Source organism: Bos javanicus, chromosome 14 (genome assembly GCF_032452875.1).
Source record: "Bos javanicus breed banteng chromosome 14, ARS-OSU_banteng_1.0, whole genome shotgun sequence".
Lineage (NCBI taxonomy): Eukaryota > Metazoa > Chordata > Mammalia > Artiodactyla > Bovidae > Bos > Bos javanicus.
Window position 1 is genome coordinate 64,981,624 of NC_083881.1, and position 18,225 is coordinate 64,999,848.

The window sequence follows — 18,225 nt, forward strand, 5'->3', positions numbered from 1 at the left end:
TCTGTTACTATGGTAGAACTAAACTAAATCTATTTTCCCCCATTTAACACCTTCTGTGATAAAGGATCTACCAAAAGTGAACCTGTCTCTCTACAATCTGCTTGCTAGAGCCGGCATATGAAAGTATCAGAAAGTGAGTGGCTTAAAACAACAGAAATTTATAGTTTCATGGTTCTGGAGATAATAGAGAGTCCCTATACAAGGTATCAGCAGGGCCATGATCTGGGACTCAGAAGACTCCTTCATGCCTCTTATTTTTTTGATTGTAGCCAACAATTCTGCTGTTCTTTGGCTTTCAGCTGGATCAGTCCAATCTCTGTCTCCATTCACAAGGCACTCTCCCTCTGTATCTTCACATCAACTTCCTCTGTTTATCTAATTTTCCCTTTTATAAGGATATCAACAGTGTATGAGGGCTCACCCTAAGGACTTCATTTTAACTTGATTGCTGCTGCTGAGTTGCTTCAGTCGTGTCCGACTCTGTGTGACCCCACAGACGGAAGCCCACGAGGCTCCCCCGTCCCTGGGATTCTCCAGGCAAGAATACTGGAGTGGGTTGCCATTTCCTTCTCCATTTACTTCTGCCTTGACTTGATTATCTCTATCCAATTAACAGATAAGGTCACACAATGAGATACTAGATGTTAGGAATTCAACATATATTTTATGGGGGACAAAACTCAACCAAGAACAGTTTTTCTTCTGCTAGGAGATGAGTTTCAAGAACCATCAGAAGCAGCATTCAAAGAATAATTTGAGAGGGTAAGTCATTTCATAATTATTCTCTTTTATTCCACTATGGGTCATAATAGAATGGCAAATGGCTATTAAACTGGTGTATTTACTAATGTTCAAAGAGATTTATTCAGTTCAGTTGCTCAGTTGTGTCCTACTCTTTGCGACCCCATGAATTGCAGCATGCCAGGCCTCCCTGATTATAAAAGAAATTACTTTTGTAATATTGGATAAGCTATTAGTTTAATATATCTGCTTTATCATAATTCTAACTATATGCATTTTTATAAGGCCATCACCAAGATATTAGCAGGTCTGATTTTGTCAAAATGCACAAATATATATAAAAATTAAGCCAAACTGTTTAATATATAGTATGTGGAGTGAGGCAAAGAGAAGAGGAGAAAGGAGGAGAATGGTTATCAGTAATGAGGCTCTATAAAACACAGAATAATATTTGAACCCACTTTAAAAGACACTTATATTTTTTTGATGACCCAGGGGAACACATGTACACCCATGGCAGATTCATGTCAATGTATGGCAAAACCAACAGAATATTGTAAAGTTTAAAAAAAACTAATTAATTTAAAAGAAAGACACTTTTAAAACTGGCTTGTAACTACTAATGCTGGGATAAACAAAGATTTATCAACATTAATCTGTCAAATGCAATAAAAATTTTAAAGCATTGTTTTAAAAATATAATTTCAAATATTATTCAACATTGACAATCTGAGTGGAAATTATATTAGAGTTTGCTTGGGGTCAAAGAAACAAGTATTAAATTGTATGCAATTAATAATTTGTACAAACCCAAGAAACCTGAGCTCATACTAAATTATAAAACTGTCAAATATACATGTTTGGTCTATTCCAACTGGAATGTTAAATGATTAACAAATGCCTTTTTTAAACAGTCAACAGTGATTTAAAATAAAAATACTACATGTTGAGCAAACGAAGTTCTGAGTGAGAATCTGATTAGAAATTACATGTGATCACTTCAACAGACTCTTCCAATCTGACAGTAAAGTAGTTCTTCACTGTTTAAAAACCTTACATCTGCAACTGATTTCATTCCATCAGCCAAAAAATGCATTTATGCTGCCACCATTACATTTTCAGAAGAGTTTAAATTACAAAACTTGACAGAACTTCAAAGCAATACTTAATCTAACCATTCTGATCTTGATGGCCTTCTTAAAAATAATTTAGGACACTTAACAGAAAGAAACCCTTCAACAAAATGGGTAACAATTGTTCTTAAATCACGTTATTTTAAATTTCCTTTCATAAATCAAATGTACCTACCTGGGGGTTTGAGCATTTTATCTCAAGTGACTCTAGGTCAACATGCAGACAGACAACAAATGAATGCCTCATATCAGGTCCTGTAGCAAGCAATTTTGGGGATGTAACAGCTAGTGTAGAGGTACAACCCATGGGTTCAACTAGGCAAAGTGTCACTTGTTTTCCAAAAAGGGTATATATGCTGAAATGATGCAAGCTGATTGTCCAAGGAAAAGCATCACCTGATAATAGGGACAAAAGGGGTTAGGGAGGCAGACATACAAAAATATAGTTAACTGTCATTTGATATTAAGATGTCTACTATCAATATTATCTACTATCAAATATTATCAAATATTGTCTACTATCAATATTTGAAATCGAAAACACTTAATATGGCATCATAAAAAAACATACATTGTATCATAGACCAACATGTTAAATAGTTCACAGGCTATAGAAGGGTTACTTCTTAATATTTGTATTATACATACTACTATATCAATAATTAAGGTACATTATAAAAGAAAAAATAGAAATTAAGGAATGAGATAAAAATGTAAACACAAGTTCTAACTTTGTATTCCCTCACTGGTTTACTAGTGGGTTGCACAGTGCAACTTGTGGGATGTATGTACCTTGGAGACCATAAAAAATGTGTTAAATTAAGAAAATGGACTAAATGTGGCCCATGATCTGACTGCAGAATAATGAAAAATAAATAATTTACTATGGTCTGTTGGAATTTCTGCATCAGAATCATGAAGATGCTGATATAAAATACAGATTCCTGGTTTCTACTTCAGACCTACTTAATCAGAAATCTCTGCAGGTTAAAACTCAGGATGCATATCCACATCTTCAGTTGGATACCCTTACATACGTATAAAAGGATATATACATACACACACACACACATATTTGATTTAAAAAATAAGTACTCATACATTTCAAGGTTAAGAGCAAAATTTTTTTGTTTTAAACTTTTTTCTTTTATAAATTTATCAGAAAAAAGAACTGTCAGTATAAATTAATGAGATAAGCCATCTTTTTTACAATTGTGGCTACCAGTAAAATGCTTCATGAAATAGAATTTAAAAGTGTACTTGTGTTAGAACATTTATATACACTGAATACTATGATGCCAATTTGATGGAAAATATGTTCATATGACTTGTCTTTTTGACTCTGAAAAACTACTAGCACTTGTTAGTATGTTGTTGTTGTTGAGTTGCCAAGTTGTCAAACTCTTTGTGACCCTATGAACTGTAGCCTCCCAGGCTCCTCTATCCTTCACCATCTCCTAGAGCTTGCTGAAACTCATGTCCATCGAGTCAGTGAGGCTATTTAACCATCTCATCCTCTATTGCCTGCTTCTGCTCCTGCTCTCAATCTTTCCCATAATCAGGGTATTTTTCCATTGAGTCAGTTGGCATCAGGTGGCCAAAGTATTAGAGTTTCAGTTTCATCGTCAGTCCTTCCAATGAATATTCAGGATTGATTTCTTTCAGGATTGACTGTTTTGATCTCCTTGCTGTTGGAGGAACTCAAAGAGTCTTCTCCAGTACCACAGCTCGAAAGCATCAATTCTTTGGCACTCAGCCTTCTTTATGCTCCAACTTTCACATCTGTACATGACTACTGAAAAAACCACAGCTTTGACTATACGGATGTTTGTCGGCAAAATGATGTCTCTGCTTTTAGTCATAGCTTTCCTTCCAAGGAGTAAGAGTCTTTTAATTTCATTGCTGCAGTCCTGCAGTCACCATTCGCCATGATACTGGGGCCCAAAAAAATAGTCTGTCACTGTTTCCACATTTCCCCCTATTTGACATGAAGTGATGTGACAAGATGTCATGATCTTAGTTTTTTGAAAGCTGAGTTTTAAGTCAGCTTTTTCACTCTCCTCTTTTATTCTCATCAAGGGATCTTTAGTTCCTCTTCACTTGCTGCCATTAAAGTAGAATCATGTGCCTATCTGAGGCTGTTGATATTTCTCCTGGCAATCTAGATTACAGTTTGTGCTTCATCCAACCTGGCATTTCCCATGATGTACTCTGTATATAAGTTAAATAAGCAGGGTGACAGTATATAGCCTTGATGTACTTCTTTCCCAATTTTGAACTCGTCTGTTGTTCCATGTCTGGTTCTAACTGCTGCTTCTTGACCTGCATACAGGTTTCTCAGGAGATAGGTAAGGTGGGCTGGTATTCCCATCTCTTTAAGAATTCTCCACAGTTTGTTGTGATCCACACAGTCAAAGGCTTTAGCATAGTCAAACAAGACTTGTCAACAGAAATAGGATAATACAGACTTCAAGAATCTGGATTGTTTCAAAACAAATTAAAAATATTTATCTTCTAATTAGAGAGGTACTAGTACCTCACTGAAAATAACTTAGAAAATATATAAAGGAAAAAAAGTCAAAACCAGTCATAATTCACCTTCCATCTTGCTACTCCCAGGAATATACACTATTACCATTATTCTATGTCCTTTTTTTCTCCCTTATAGTGTTGGCCATGAGTACTGAGCCATGAAACTGGCCTAGTTTCAACTGAGTTGAAACTAGGATCATACTGTACTTTTAGGTTCATATTATTTTTTTGGTAAGGAAAAAGAAAAGATTAAGTGAATAACTAAGTAGATCATGTTCAAGATATGTATATTAAAATTATAAATACGCATTTGAATAGTGAATGGTGATATTGAAGGGGTACTACAAGATAGATTCTCGTAGGTTTGAACATTCAAAATGTCTTAATCAAGAAGCTAATACTATTAAACCTGGAAACTTTCAAGTTGAGACTCGAATAATAATATAATTGTAGCTACACAACAGTCCACAATAATTTGGAAATGATGAAAACTGCATAATAATATGTGGTTAGCACTGTGGTACTCTGCCTGTCATAAGACTTAAAATATTTTGCCCTCAAGAAGAATGACCAACTTTAAATCATCTGTAACTAATTCTGAAATTGTTTAAAAATCTACACAAGTTTCCATGCTATTTACAAAATAAAGGCTTTGCCAAATTGTCTTAAAATATTTTGGAATTATTTCAAGCTACATATTTTAAAATTGGTAGAGAGCTATATATAGTCTTTCAAATTTTATGTTATCCAAGAAATGCTAAATGATGATTATGTTGGATTAAAAAACACCACACTTAAATTCATGAAATTGAAAAAAAGAATTCCAAATGACACTGGTACTACCTTAGATATGTGTCTGCTTCTTCTTTGGAATCAGACCATAAGTTGAAATTTGGTATACCATTTTCTAAGTCTTAAACAGAACCTTTTAACATAATACTTTACATTCATTTATTTAGCAAGCAGATAATCTATTTTAAAAAGCACATTTTACCTAGAAGATGAGATCTTAATGTGTAATGACAAACATCCCCACAATTAATCACTGTGAAAAAATAACCAAAACATAACACATCATTATTGCACAACTATTCCTTTTAAACACACACACACAATAAAAATAAATAAATAAATAAAAGCACCTCATCTATTTACAACACTGGCAATATACTGTATGAGGAGTTGTTAAAATATGACAGATCATGACAGACCAGGACCATGTACTATTCTGAGACCTTCAAGATTATTTCAGAAAAATTATTTATTGCTGGAAGAATTCAGAAAATGTCTAACAATTGTCTAAAAAACAAGAAAAAGAAAAAAGGCTGACAGTTCCATTTCTGTGTGAATTTGTAAAACGTCTATATTATCAACAGAGAAAAGATTAGTCATAAATTAATTCTCAGAAAAATGATAATCAAATACTGAACTACTTTGTACAAAAAAATGTAAAAGAGAGTGAATATGACAAAGCTTTAGGACAAAATTAATAAATAAATTCAATGTGAGACTATGTGATACATGTCAACAATTGGGAAGGGGAACTTGATTAGATAATAGTAACTTAAAACTAAGTGAAATTATAAAAATTACATGGTATGGATTTCCTTACACAGTATCACACATTGCTGGTTTTGCACAACGCAAAGCGTAAAATAAAGGACCGATTTGGATAACAAAAGAAAGCACTATCTAGAGCAAAACAAAAATAAAAACAAAAACCTATATATGTACATTTTGACAATCTTATTATCAATGTTGGGGTCACTGAACAGTGACTATTTATATAGACCTGATTATATACATGTAATTTACAATCTTCAATATTGGTGGGCAGGGATCGATATTCTGGAAAGAGAATCAGTCTTTCCCTTTCTAAAGATACTGTACTTTCCTACAGGAAAAAGTGTATATACTTTGTGCCTAGGTAAATAACCTTATAAACATCAATATGGAAAATGAAGAAAGTTGGTTAATATTAGAGACACTCTCTCTGTTTTCTTTCTTCTCATAATCTTCATCAAGTATCTTTAGAAACAAAAACAAAAGTGCCTTCCTCTACTCCTTATGTCTTTCCCCATGTCCAACAATACAGTACCACTCAGGTAGATTTTTATTTCATATATGATTAGTGGAATCAGGAATATCTTATTGCTAATTGCAAAGGTTAACAATTTGGAAACAGATACACTGTTTTCTACAAACGTAAATAAGCCAAAACTGCTGACACTTTTTCCCCAAACCACTTAGCATTAAATTGATTTAAAGACAGTTGATTTGCATTTCTCTGATAATGAGTGATGTTGAGCATCTTTTCATGTGTTTGTTAGCCATCTGTATGTCTTCTTTGGAGAAATGTCTATTTAGTTCTTTGGCCCATTTTTTGATTGGGTCATTTATTTTTTCTGGAGTTGAGCTGGAGGAGTTGCTTGTATATTTTTGAGATTAGTTGTTTGTCAGTTGCTTCATTTGCTATTATTTTCTCCCATTCTGAAGGCTGCCTCTTCACCTTGCTAATAGTTTCCTTTGATGTGCAGAAGCTTTTAAGGTTAATTAGGTCCCATTTGTTTATTTTTGCTTTTATTTCCAATATTCTGGGAGGTGGGTCATAGAGGATCCTGCTGTGATGTATGTCAGAGAGTGTTTTGCCTATGTTCTCCTCTAGGAGTTTTATAGTTTCTGGTCTTACATTTACATCTTTAATCCATTTTGAGTTTATTTTTGTGTATGGTGTCAGAAAGTGTTCTAGTTTCATTCTTTTACAAGTGGTTGAACAGATTTCCCAGCACCACTTGTTAAAGAGATTGTCTTTAATCCATTGTATATTCTTGCCTCCTTTGTCAAAGATAAGGTGTCCATATGTGCGTGGATTTATCTCTGGGCTTTCCATTTTGTTCCATTGATCTATATTTCTGTCTTTGTGCCAGTACCATACTGTCTTGATAACTGTGGCTTTGTAGTAGAGCCTGAAGTCAGGTAGGTTGATTCCTCCAGTTCCATTCTTCTTTCTCAGGATCACTTTGGCTATTTGAGGTTTTTTGTATTTCCATACAAATTGTGAAATTATTTGTTATAGCTCTGTGAAGAATACTGTTGGTAGCTGGATAGGGATTGCATTGAATCTATAAATTGCTTTGGGTAGTATACTCATTTTCACTATATTGATTCTTCCAATCCATGAACATGGTATATTTCTCCATTAGTGTCCTCTTTGATTTCTTTCACCAGTGTTTTATAGTTTTCTATATATAGGTCTTTAGTTTCTTTAGGTAGATATATTCCTAAGTATTTTATTCTTTCCGTTGCAATGGTGAATGGAATTGTTTCCTTAATTTCTCTTTCGGTTTTCTCATTATTAGTGTATAGGAATGTAAGTGATTTCTGTGTGTTGATTTTATATCCTGCAATTTTACTATAGTCATTGATTAGTTCTAGTAATTTTCTGGTAGAGTCTTTAAGGTTTTCTATGTAGAGGATCATGTCATCTGCAAATAGTGAGAGTTTTACTTCTTCTTTTCCAATTTGGATTCTGCTCTGATTGCTGTGGCCAAAACTTCCAAAACTATGTTGAATAGTAATGGTGAAAGTGGGCACCCTTGTCGTGTTCCTGACTTTAGAGGAAATGCTTTCGTCTACAAATAATAAATGCTGGAGAGGGTGTGGAAAAAAGGGAACCCTCTTACACTGTTGGTGGGAATGCAAACTAGTACAGCCACTATGGAGAACAGTGTGGAGATTCCTTAAAAAACTGGAAATAGAACTGCCTTATGATCCAGCAATCCCACTGCTGGACATACACACTGAGGAGACCAGAAGGGAAAGAGACACGTGTACCCCAATGTTCATCGCAGCACTGTTCATAATAGCCAGGACATGGAAGCAACCTAGATGTCCATCAGCAGATGAATGGATAAGAAAGCTATGGTACATATACACAATGGAGTATTACTCAGCCATTAAAAAGAATACATTTGAATCAGTTCTAATGAGGTGGATGAAACTGGAGCCTATTATACAGAGTGAAGTAAGCCAGAAAGAAAAACACCAATACAGTATACTAACGCATATATATGGAATTTAGAAAGATGGTAACAATAACCCTGTGTACGAGGCAGCAAAAGAGACACTAATGTATAGAACAGTCTTACGGACTCTGTGGGAGAGGGAGAGGGTGGGAAGATTTGGGAGAATGGCATTGAAACATGTAAAATAGCATGTATGAAACGAGATGCCAGTCCAGGTTCGATGCACAATGCTGGATGCTTGGGGCTGGTGCACTGGGACGACCCAGAGGGATGGTATGGGGAGGGAGGAGGGAGGAGGGTTCAGGATGGGGAACACGTGTATACCTGTGGTGGATTCGTTTTGATATTTGGCAAAACTAATACAATTATGTAAAGTTTAAAAATAAAATAAAAAAAATAAAATAAAGACAGTTGAGATAAAAGACTTTCTTTAATTCTACATGATGTTAATTTAAAAATTGGAAATGTCTGAGTAATGAAGGCATTTAAAAAATAGAAAACCTAATCAATTCTCCTGGCAGAAGGGAACTGCTGAAATGCCTGGAAGAAAAGGAAATGAAAATGGGCAAGGTATAATTTTATTTGCTCTGTAACCAAATTTCTACATTTAGAAGACAACATTGCTTTCTATTAGAAAATGTAAAGTGTATTGAATGTATAAACTAATGAAAGTTAAAAAAATAATATTTATATTTAAAACCTGATTATTAAATAATGAAAAAATAGATAATTCATTTCAAATTAGAGAAGTATTTTCTTTACATCTAGAAATCCAAGCATTCAATGCTAAGTACTATTCATTTCTGAAAATTATTACTGATTTAATAATAAATTAACCATCAACATTTCATTACTACATAAAGACATATAATACTTGTTGTTTTCTAAGTCTTTAAAACCTATGATTGCAATTATAAACAATGCAAAACCAGAACAATTATTGCTTTTAAAAAACTAAAATAATCTCAAAGCTTCACGCTGTCCTTCCAGCAATTAATATATTAGTAACTACTTAACAGTTTTAAAAGAAATGTCAAAATTATAGCAATGCTCTGTTTAAGGTCATATGGTCAACTAACAAGATATACCCTCAGTTTATATAGGTTGTCAAGAGATACTACAATTCTATGTATTTTCTAAAGGGATTTACCACTAACTAATGGTAAGCCTCACCTCAATTATTATATAAAGACAACTACATAATTAAGGAAGCATTATCATAAAATATTTCTTGGGTCTCAACTCTCAGTGATATATAGATTATAACTTAAAAATAAATATAGGGTATTGTTTTCTATGGTTAACTGGTTGTTTTCTATGTTAGGTTTTTCTTAAATAACTGAATAGTCAATTATCCTTTATTAAGCTATTTACTTGAATACGTATTTTACCAAAACTGTACTCTCAAACTTAAGACATGCTTAAGACATGATTCATTTTTCAAAACATTTTCAGATATATTTACAACAATAATAAAAATATTTAAAAGATTTACAACAGACATTCTAAATAGTGAATACATTTACCATTTTCCTTAACACAACGCATAGTACATGTAGTCATCTTAGTCAATTTGAGCTAAATCTAGGACCTTCCGAAGACTTCTACAAAAGAATTGTTTACTGCTATTAGATGAAAACCAAGACTGACTAATACAGAAAAGATTTGCTAGTCATTTTAGTCAATTTGACCTAAATCTAGGACCTTCCGAAGACTTCTACAAAAGAATTGTTTACTGCTATTAGACGAAAACCAAGACTGACTAATACAGAAAAGTTATTTGCTACATAGCAAATAACTCTCCTAATAAATAAGCATTTGTTAGGAACAAAAGATACACATGTGTGTGTTCATTTTACACGACTGACTTTAAGAGTAGGCATATCAATTTACTTAAGTTAATAAACTGGTTTCTTGACAATACTACCTGCACAGAAGAATGAGCTGGATTTCGCACCAGAGACTTCAGTAAGAATGAGCGCTCTAACTACCCCTTTTTGTTAGAGGAGAAATTATAATTCCTAAATTCTTTCCTGTTTCCACATGAAGCGCTAAGCCAACCCATTCTGTTTCCATTCACTGCAATTGAGAGGACTACTTCACTATAGTAAAAGAATGAACTTAGTGACAAAAGGAAAGACAAGAATAATGAGTAAAGTAAGGAGAAAAAAGTATTTTGTAAAAATCTGAAAAGTAAAGCCTTGATAAATTTCACTTCTTTTAATATTTAGTATTACTGTTTAAATACTTTTTTTGAAAGGTAGGAAGTTCATGGATGACATACTCTTTCAGTTCAAACAACTATTCCAAATTCTAAATGAAGAATCTGAATCAATGACTTTGTGAAAATCTCAAAATGAAGGGAACAGTATGGAGGAAAACCTGAGTCCTGGAGATCATGTTTCTCCATAACTTGGCACCTCAAATATGGCTCCATTCTCTGGAGCTCAGGTGAAACCATTTAAAAACATGCTAAAGCTGACAGGTGTGATCAGGGACTTAGCTGTGAAATTAATGAACAGAGCAAATTTTGAAAATAGCTGTTACTCTCTAACACAATATTCTATAATGTTTTCACTGCCAGCTGATGGACAATCTAGGTCAAACAGATACCTAAGGATATAAAAAAGAAACAAAGAAGTCAGATATGTGAAAATCTTATAGATTTGTAAACCATCAGTGAAAAGGTGATAGGTTAAGTATAGACCTAGATAAGAATATCTACTAAAGCTATACTTGTGAAGAACAAAGTATATAGAAAAAAGAGCCCACAAAAGATATTCAAAAAAGCAGCAATTATTCACAGAAAATGAATCAAGGCAAGTGGTTATTCCAGAAGTTAAGAATTTCAAAAACGAATCAATGAATATCAACGGTTAAAAGTCTTCCATTGGATTTCCATGTAACAGGTTTATTCTGTTAACTGAGTAAGCTGAAAGAAATGTTAGCATTTTTATATGACAGGCATTTAAATACGAAACATAATTTATGAAACAAGTTACTTAAAAATATAGTGCATAGAATATAGTATGCACTCAATAAATATTTACTTTATGAAGGAAGGAGGGAAAGAAGCTAGGAAGGATAGGAGAGAAGGAGGGAGGGATGGTTGGACAGAGATGGACAAACGAATAAAAATTGGTTGGTCCTAAGCAATGACAGCAGACTAAAGACTTATTTCAGGTAAGGTAGATTCACTTGTTAAACAAGTTCTTTACTGAAATAAATATATACTAGATGTTATTCAGGAGACCCCAGTTTGATCCCTGGGTCAGGAAAATCCCTTGGAGAAGGGACAGGCTACCCCCCAGTATTCTTGGGCTTCCCTTATGGCTCAGCGGTGAAGAATCTGCCTGCAATGCAGGAGACCTGAGTTTGATCCCTGGGTTGGGAAGATACCCTGGAGAAGGGACAGGCTACCCACTCTAGTATTCTGGCCTGGAGAATTCGATGGACTGTATAGTCCATGGGGTTGCAAAGAGTTGGACACAGCTAAGCAACTTTAAATGTAAAAACAAATGTTATTCAAGGACCTAGGGAGAGAGCAGTGAACAATACAGCCTCACTATTTTCATGGATCTTGCATTTTAGCTGTGGAAAGAAGGATAATAAACTAATATCTTAATGAAATATAGTATTTTGATAGTTGTAGATGTTCTACAAACAATTAAGCAGGACAATAGAACGGAGTGCTGCCAGTTTAAGATAGGATAGTCAAGAAAAGCCACTCAAGTAAAATGGCATTTCATAGAGACAAAAGGCATGAAGTTACTTAGGAAAAAAAATATTCTAGAAGGTGAATTTTAAGTATAAAGGTCCTGCATCAGGAACCTCTTTGGATGGGAAATGGTCAATGCTTTCATTATTTAGTGAAACCTTTCATTCTTTAATAACCTTGAGAAAAGCATGAAAGTGAAAGTATCAGGCACTCAGTCTTGTCGGACTCTCTGTGACCCCATAGACTGTAGCCCACAAGGCTCCTCTGTCCATGGAGTTCTCCAGGCAAGAATACTGGAGTGGGTTGCCTTCCCCTTCTCCAGGGGATCTTCCAAATCCAGGGATCAAGCCCAGGTCTCTGGCATTGCAGGCAAATTCTTTAACATCTGAGCCAGGAGGGAAACTGGTCTCTAACAGCTTTTATAGGGAGTGGAAAGGCATTAAAGGAATCACTAAAAGTTTACAAAATTATCAATGAGGGCTAGAACTCATTTAAAAAAAAAAAACAACCAAACACACTGTCAAGAGCTTCAGTAAAGAAGCTTAAATGTCAAACAGTTGGAATAATCCAAGGCTACATTCCTTCCAAGAAACTGCGAATCCACAGCTTCCAAAATACATGAACAACTCAAGTAACTCTATCATAAAAACAATCTAATTTAAAAAGTGGGCAGAGGACCTGCATAGACATTTTTCCAAAGGAGACATACAGATGGCCAACAGACACAGGAAAGGATGCTCAACAAAACTAACCATTAGGGAAACGCAAATAAAAACTACAATGAGATGACATCTCACACCTGTCAGAACAGCTGTTATCAAAAACACCATCAATAACAAGTGTTGGGGAGGATGCAGACAAAAGGGAACCTTTTGTGCACTGTTGATGAGAATGTAAATTGGTACAAACACTATGGAAAATAGTATGAAAGCTCCTCAAAAAATTAAAAATGGAACTACAACACAATTTAGCTGTTCCACTTCAGGGTACTGATCCAATAAAAACAAGACCACTAGAAAAAGATACGTGTACCCCAATGTTCAGAGGAGGATTATTCACAATATCCAACATATAGAAGAAAGCTCAGTGTCTATCAATAGATGAATTAAAAAACGTGGTATTCGAGGAGGATATCAAACAGGATGGAAGAGTAAAGGACACTGAACTCACCTTCCCCAACAAACATCAAAAATACATCTACACGTGGAGCAGCTCTCACTGAAAACAAACTGGAGACTGGCAAAGAAAAGCAGTTAATTACACAGAACAATAGAAATAAAACTATACGACTGGGTTACAACACATACAGACATAATATTTCTATGAACAGAAAGGAAGAGAGAACAGAACTATGTTCAAATAATTATTTTATAATTTAGCAAAATTAAGTTGAAGTATATCTGAGGTTGAGTGTGATAAATTCAAACGCACAAAATAATTCTTAGATCCATCATTATTTAATACATAGTAAAAAAAAAAATCAATGGAGGAAATGAAATGGTATACTATAATACCCATGAATCAAGGCAAATTGGAAGTGGTCAAATAAGAGATGGCAAGAGTGAATGTAGACATTCTAGGAATCGGAGAACTAAAATGGACTGGAAAGGGTGAATTTAACTCCGATGACCATTATATCTACTACTGTAGGCAGAAATCCCTCAGAAGAAACGGAGTAGCCATCATGGTCAACAAAAGAGTTGGAAATGCAGTACTTGGATTCAATCTCAAAAACGACAGAATGATCTCTGTTTGTTTCCAAGGCAAACCATTCAATATCACAGTAATCAAAGTCTATGCCCCAACCAGGAACGCTGAAGAAGCTGAAGTTGAACGGTTCTATGAAGACTTATAAGACCTTTTAGAACTAACACCCAAAAGAGATGTCCTTTGCATTATAGGGGACTGGAATGCAAAAGTAGGAAGTCAAGAAACACCTGGAGTAACTGGCAAATTTGGCCTTGGAATACGGAATGAAGCAGGACAAAGACTAATAGTTTTGCCAGGAAAATGCACTGGTCATAGCAAACACCCTCTTCCAACAACACAAGAGAAGACTCTATACATGGACATCACCAGATGGTCAACACCAAAATCAGATTGATTATATTCTTTGCAGCCAAAGATGGAGAAGCTCTATACAGTCAACAAAAACAAGACCAGGAGCTGACTGTGGCTCAGATCATGAACTCCTGATTACCAAATGCAGACTTAAACTGAAAAAAGTAGGGAAAACCACTAGACCATTCAGGTATGACCTAAATCAAATCCCTTATGATTATACAGTGGAAGTGAGAAATAGATTGAAGGGACTAGATCTGATAGATACAGTGCCTGATGAACTACGGAATGAGGTTCGTGACATTGTACAGGAGACAGGGATCAAGACCATCCCCATGGAAAAGAGATGCAAAAAAGCAAAATGGCTGTCTGTGGAGGCCTTACAAATAGCTGTGAAAAGAAGAGAAGCAAAAAGCAAAGGAGAGAAGGAAAGATATAAGCATCTGAATGCAGAGTTCCAAAGAATAGCAAGAAGAGATAAGAAAGCCTTCTTCAGCGATCAATGCAAAGAAATAGAGGAAAACAACAGAATGGGAAAGACTATAGAGATCTCTTCAAGACAATCAGAGATACCAAGGGGACATTTCATGAAAAGATGGGCTCAATAAAGGACAGAAATGGTATGGACCTAACAGAAGCAGAAGATGTTAAGAAGACGGGGAAAGGATACACAGAAGAACTGTACAAAAAGATCTTCACAACCCAGATAATCACGATGGTGTGATCACTCACCTAGAGCCAGACATCCTGGAATGTGAAGTCAAGTGGGCCTTAGAAAGCATCACTACGAACAAAGCTAGTGGAGGTGATGGAATTCCAGTTGAGCTATTTGAAATCCTGAAAGATGATGCTGTGAAAATGCTGCACTCAATATGCCAGCAAATTTGGAAAACTCAGCAGTGGCCACAGGACTGGAAAAGGTCAGTTTTCATTCCAATCCCAAAGAAAGGCAATGCCAAAGAATGCTCAAACTGCCGCACAATTGCACTCATCTCACATGCTAGTAAAGTAAGGCTCAAAATTTTCTAAGCAAGCCAGGCTTCAGCAATATGTGAACCATGAACTTCCTGATGTTCAAGCTGGGTTTAGAAAAGACAGAGGAACCAGAGATCAAATTGGATCATGGAAAAAGCAAGAGCATTCCAGAAAAACATCTATTTCTGCTTTATTGACTATGCCAAAGCCTTTGACTGTGTGGATCACAACAAACTGTGGAAAATTCTGAAAGAGATGGGAATACCAGACCACCTGACCTGCCTCCCGAGAAATGTGTATGCAGGCCAGGAAGCAACAGTTAGAACTGGACATGGAACAACAGACTGGTTCCAAATAGGAAAAGGACTACGTCAAGGCTGTATATTGTCACCCTGCTTATTTAACTTATATGCAGAGTACATCATGAGAAACGCTGGGCTGGAAGAAGCACCAGCTGGAATCAAGATTGCCTGGAGAAATATCAAGAACCTCAGATATGCAGATGACACCACCCTTATGGCAGAGAGTGAAGAGGAACTCAAAAGCCTCTTGATGAAAGTGAAAGAGGAGAGTGAAAAAGTTGGCTTAAAGCTCAACATTCAGAAAACGAAGATCATGGCATCTGGTCCCATCGCTTCATGGGAAATAGATGGGGAAACAGTGGAAACAGTGTCACAATTTAGTTTTTTGGGCTCCAAAATCACTGCAGATGGTGACTGCAGCCATAAAATTAAAAGACGCTTACTCCTTGGAAGGAAAGTTATGATCAACCTAGATAGGATATTGAAAAGCAGAGACATTACTTTGCCAACAAAGGTCCATCTAGTCAAGGCTATGGGTTTTCCTGTGGTCATGTATGGATGTGAGAGTTGGACTGTGAAGAAGGCTGAGCACCGAAGAATTGATGCTTTTGACCTGTGGTTTTGGAGAAGACTCTTGAGAGTCCCTTGGACTGCAAGGAGATCCAACCAGTCCATTCTGAAGGAGATCAGCCCTGGGTCTTCTTTGGAAGGAATGATGCTAAAGCTGAAACTCCAGTACTTTGGCCACCTCATGCGAAGAGCTGACTCACTGGAAAAGACTCTGATGCTGGGAGGGATTGGGGGCAGAAGGGGATGACAGAGGATGAGATGGCTGGATGGCATCACTGACTCGATAGACGTGAGTCTGAGTGAACTCCGGGAGTTGGTGATGGACAGGGAGGCCTGGCGTGCTGTGAATCATGGGTTTGCGAAGAGTAGGACATGACTGAGAGACTGAACTGAAGTGAATACCCATTTAAAACAAAGAAGGTATAAAAAACAAAGGAACAAAAATACAAGAGAAACAATTAACAAATAGCAAAAGACCAATTAAAATACATCATTACCTGATACTGATGGTCAAACATGCTACTTAAAAATAAGAGATTGTCAGATTGCACAAAAAATCAAAATCTCAGTGCTGCTGCTGCTAAGTCACTTCAGTCATGTCTGACTCTGTCCGACCCCATAGACGGCAGCCCGCCAGGCTCCCCCGTCCCTGGGATTCTCCAGGTAAGAACACTGGAGTGGGTTGTCATTTCCTTCTCCAATGGGTGAAAGTGAAAAGTGAAAGTGAAGTTGCTCAGTCCTGTCAGACTCTTCGAGACCCCATGGACGGCAGCCTACCAGGCTCCTCCGCCCAAGGGATTTTCCAGGCAAGAGTACTGGAGTGGGGTGCCATTGCCTTCTCCGCAAAATCTCATTAAATTATATTTAAAAGGAAAACACGCTGCATATAAAAATTAAAAGTTTCCCTACTAAAACAATCATTCACCAGTTCTACATGGCTTCAGTGGTGAATTCCATCAAATATTTAAATAAATGATGCCAATCCTCCACAAAGGAAATATATTTCAGAAACATAGGTAGAGAAACAACTTCCCAGCTAATTCTATGAGACCAGTATTAGTGAACTGGAGTCACTCAGTCGTGTCTAACTCTTTGTGACCCCATGGACTGTAGCCCACCAGGCTCCTCCATCCATGGGATTTTCCAGCCAAGAGTACTGGATTGGGTTGCCATTCCCTTCTCCAGGAGATCTTCCCAACCCAGGGATCGAACCTGCTTTGTAGGCAGACACTTTACCGTTCTCAACTGGTAAGGAATCCACCTGCAGTGTGGGAGACCTGGGTTCAATCCCTGGATTGGGAAAATCCCCTGGAGAAGGGAATGGCAACTCACTCCAGTATTCTGGCCTGGAGAATTCCATGGACTGTATAGTCCATGGGGTCGCAAAGAGTCAGACACAACTGAGTGACTTTCACTTCACTGTGTGTCAATGAGACCAGTATTACCCTGTACAAAAACCAAAGACACTGACAGAAAACTGTAGACTAAAATCCTTTGTGAATATAGATTAAAAAAATTAAAAGGCAAACTATGTTTGGTGTCATATGAAGAGATGACACACTACAGCCACATGGTCTATATCACCAAATCCAAGATTAGTTTAATAAGTTATGCAAAACTGATTAATGAAATATATCACATTATAGCATAAAGTGGGGGGAAAAGACACATCATCTCATTAGATTCATAAAAATATTTGATAAAACTCCAAACTACCTCATGATAAAAAGTCTCAATAAACTGAGAAGAAAGTGATTCTTCTCAACCTGATGAAGGGCATCTATGAAATCCATAGCAAGAGACTTCCCTGGCAGCCCAGTGGTTGCTGAGAGCTGAGACTCTGAGCTTCCAATGCAGGGGGTCCAGGTTCAATCCCTGGTCAAGGAACTAGGTGCCATATGCCACAACTATAGATCTCGTGTGCCTCAAGAAAGACTGAAGATACTGCATGCCGCAACTAATACCTGGAGCAACCAAATAAATAAATAAATCATCTTAAAAGATTCACAGCTACCATCATACTTAACAGTGAAAGTCTAAAGTCTAAACTCTCTTACTTTTAATAGATTAAAGATGTTAAGTACATATAAAATGCTCATGATAAAATAGTAAAAGCAAAATCATGACTGAATATTTTTCTCAGGCATTATTATCTTAATTGTATAATA

General features: G+C 36.1%; 1 protein-coding gene across 24 annotated transcripts in view; it reads right to left on the reverse strand.

Moving 5' to 3' along the window:
• Window positions 1-18,225, reverse strand: part of VPS13B (vacuolar protein sorting 13 homolog B) — an 804,527-nt gene that overhangs the window by 401,479 nt on the left and 384,823 nt on the right. For 19 of the 24 annotated variants that reach the window (XR_009740672.1, XM_061438325.1, XM_061438316.1 and 16 more), the window contains 2 exons: window positions 5,401-5,451; window positions 2,050-2,270 (listed from right to left, as the gene is read on the reverse strand). The exons of 1 other annotated variant lie outside the window; for it this stretch is intronic. Coding sequence is in view for 22 of the 23 variants with exons in the window: in XM_061438325.1 (XP_061294309.1) it covers window positions 2,050-2,270; window positions 5,401-5,451 (272 nt within the window). In the remaining variant the exon portion in view is untranslated. The remainder of the gene's footprint in view (window positions 1-2,049; window positions 2,271-5,400; window positions 5,452-18,225) is intronic. 4 more of the 24 variants (XM_061438320.1, XM_061438322.1, XM_061438324.1 and 1 more) reach the window with 1 other exon arrangement.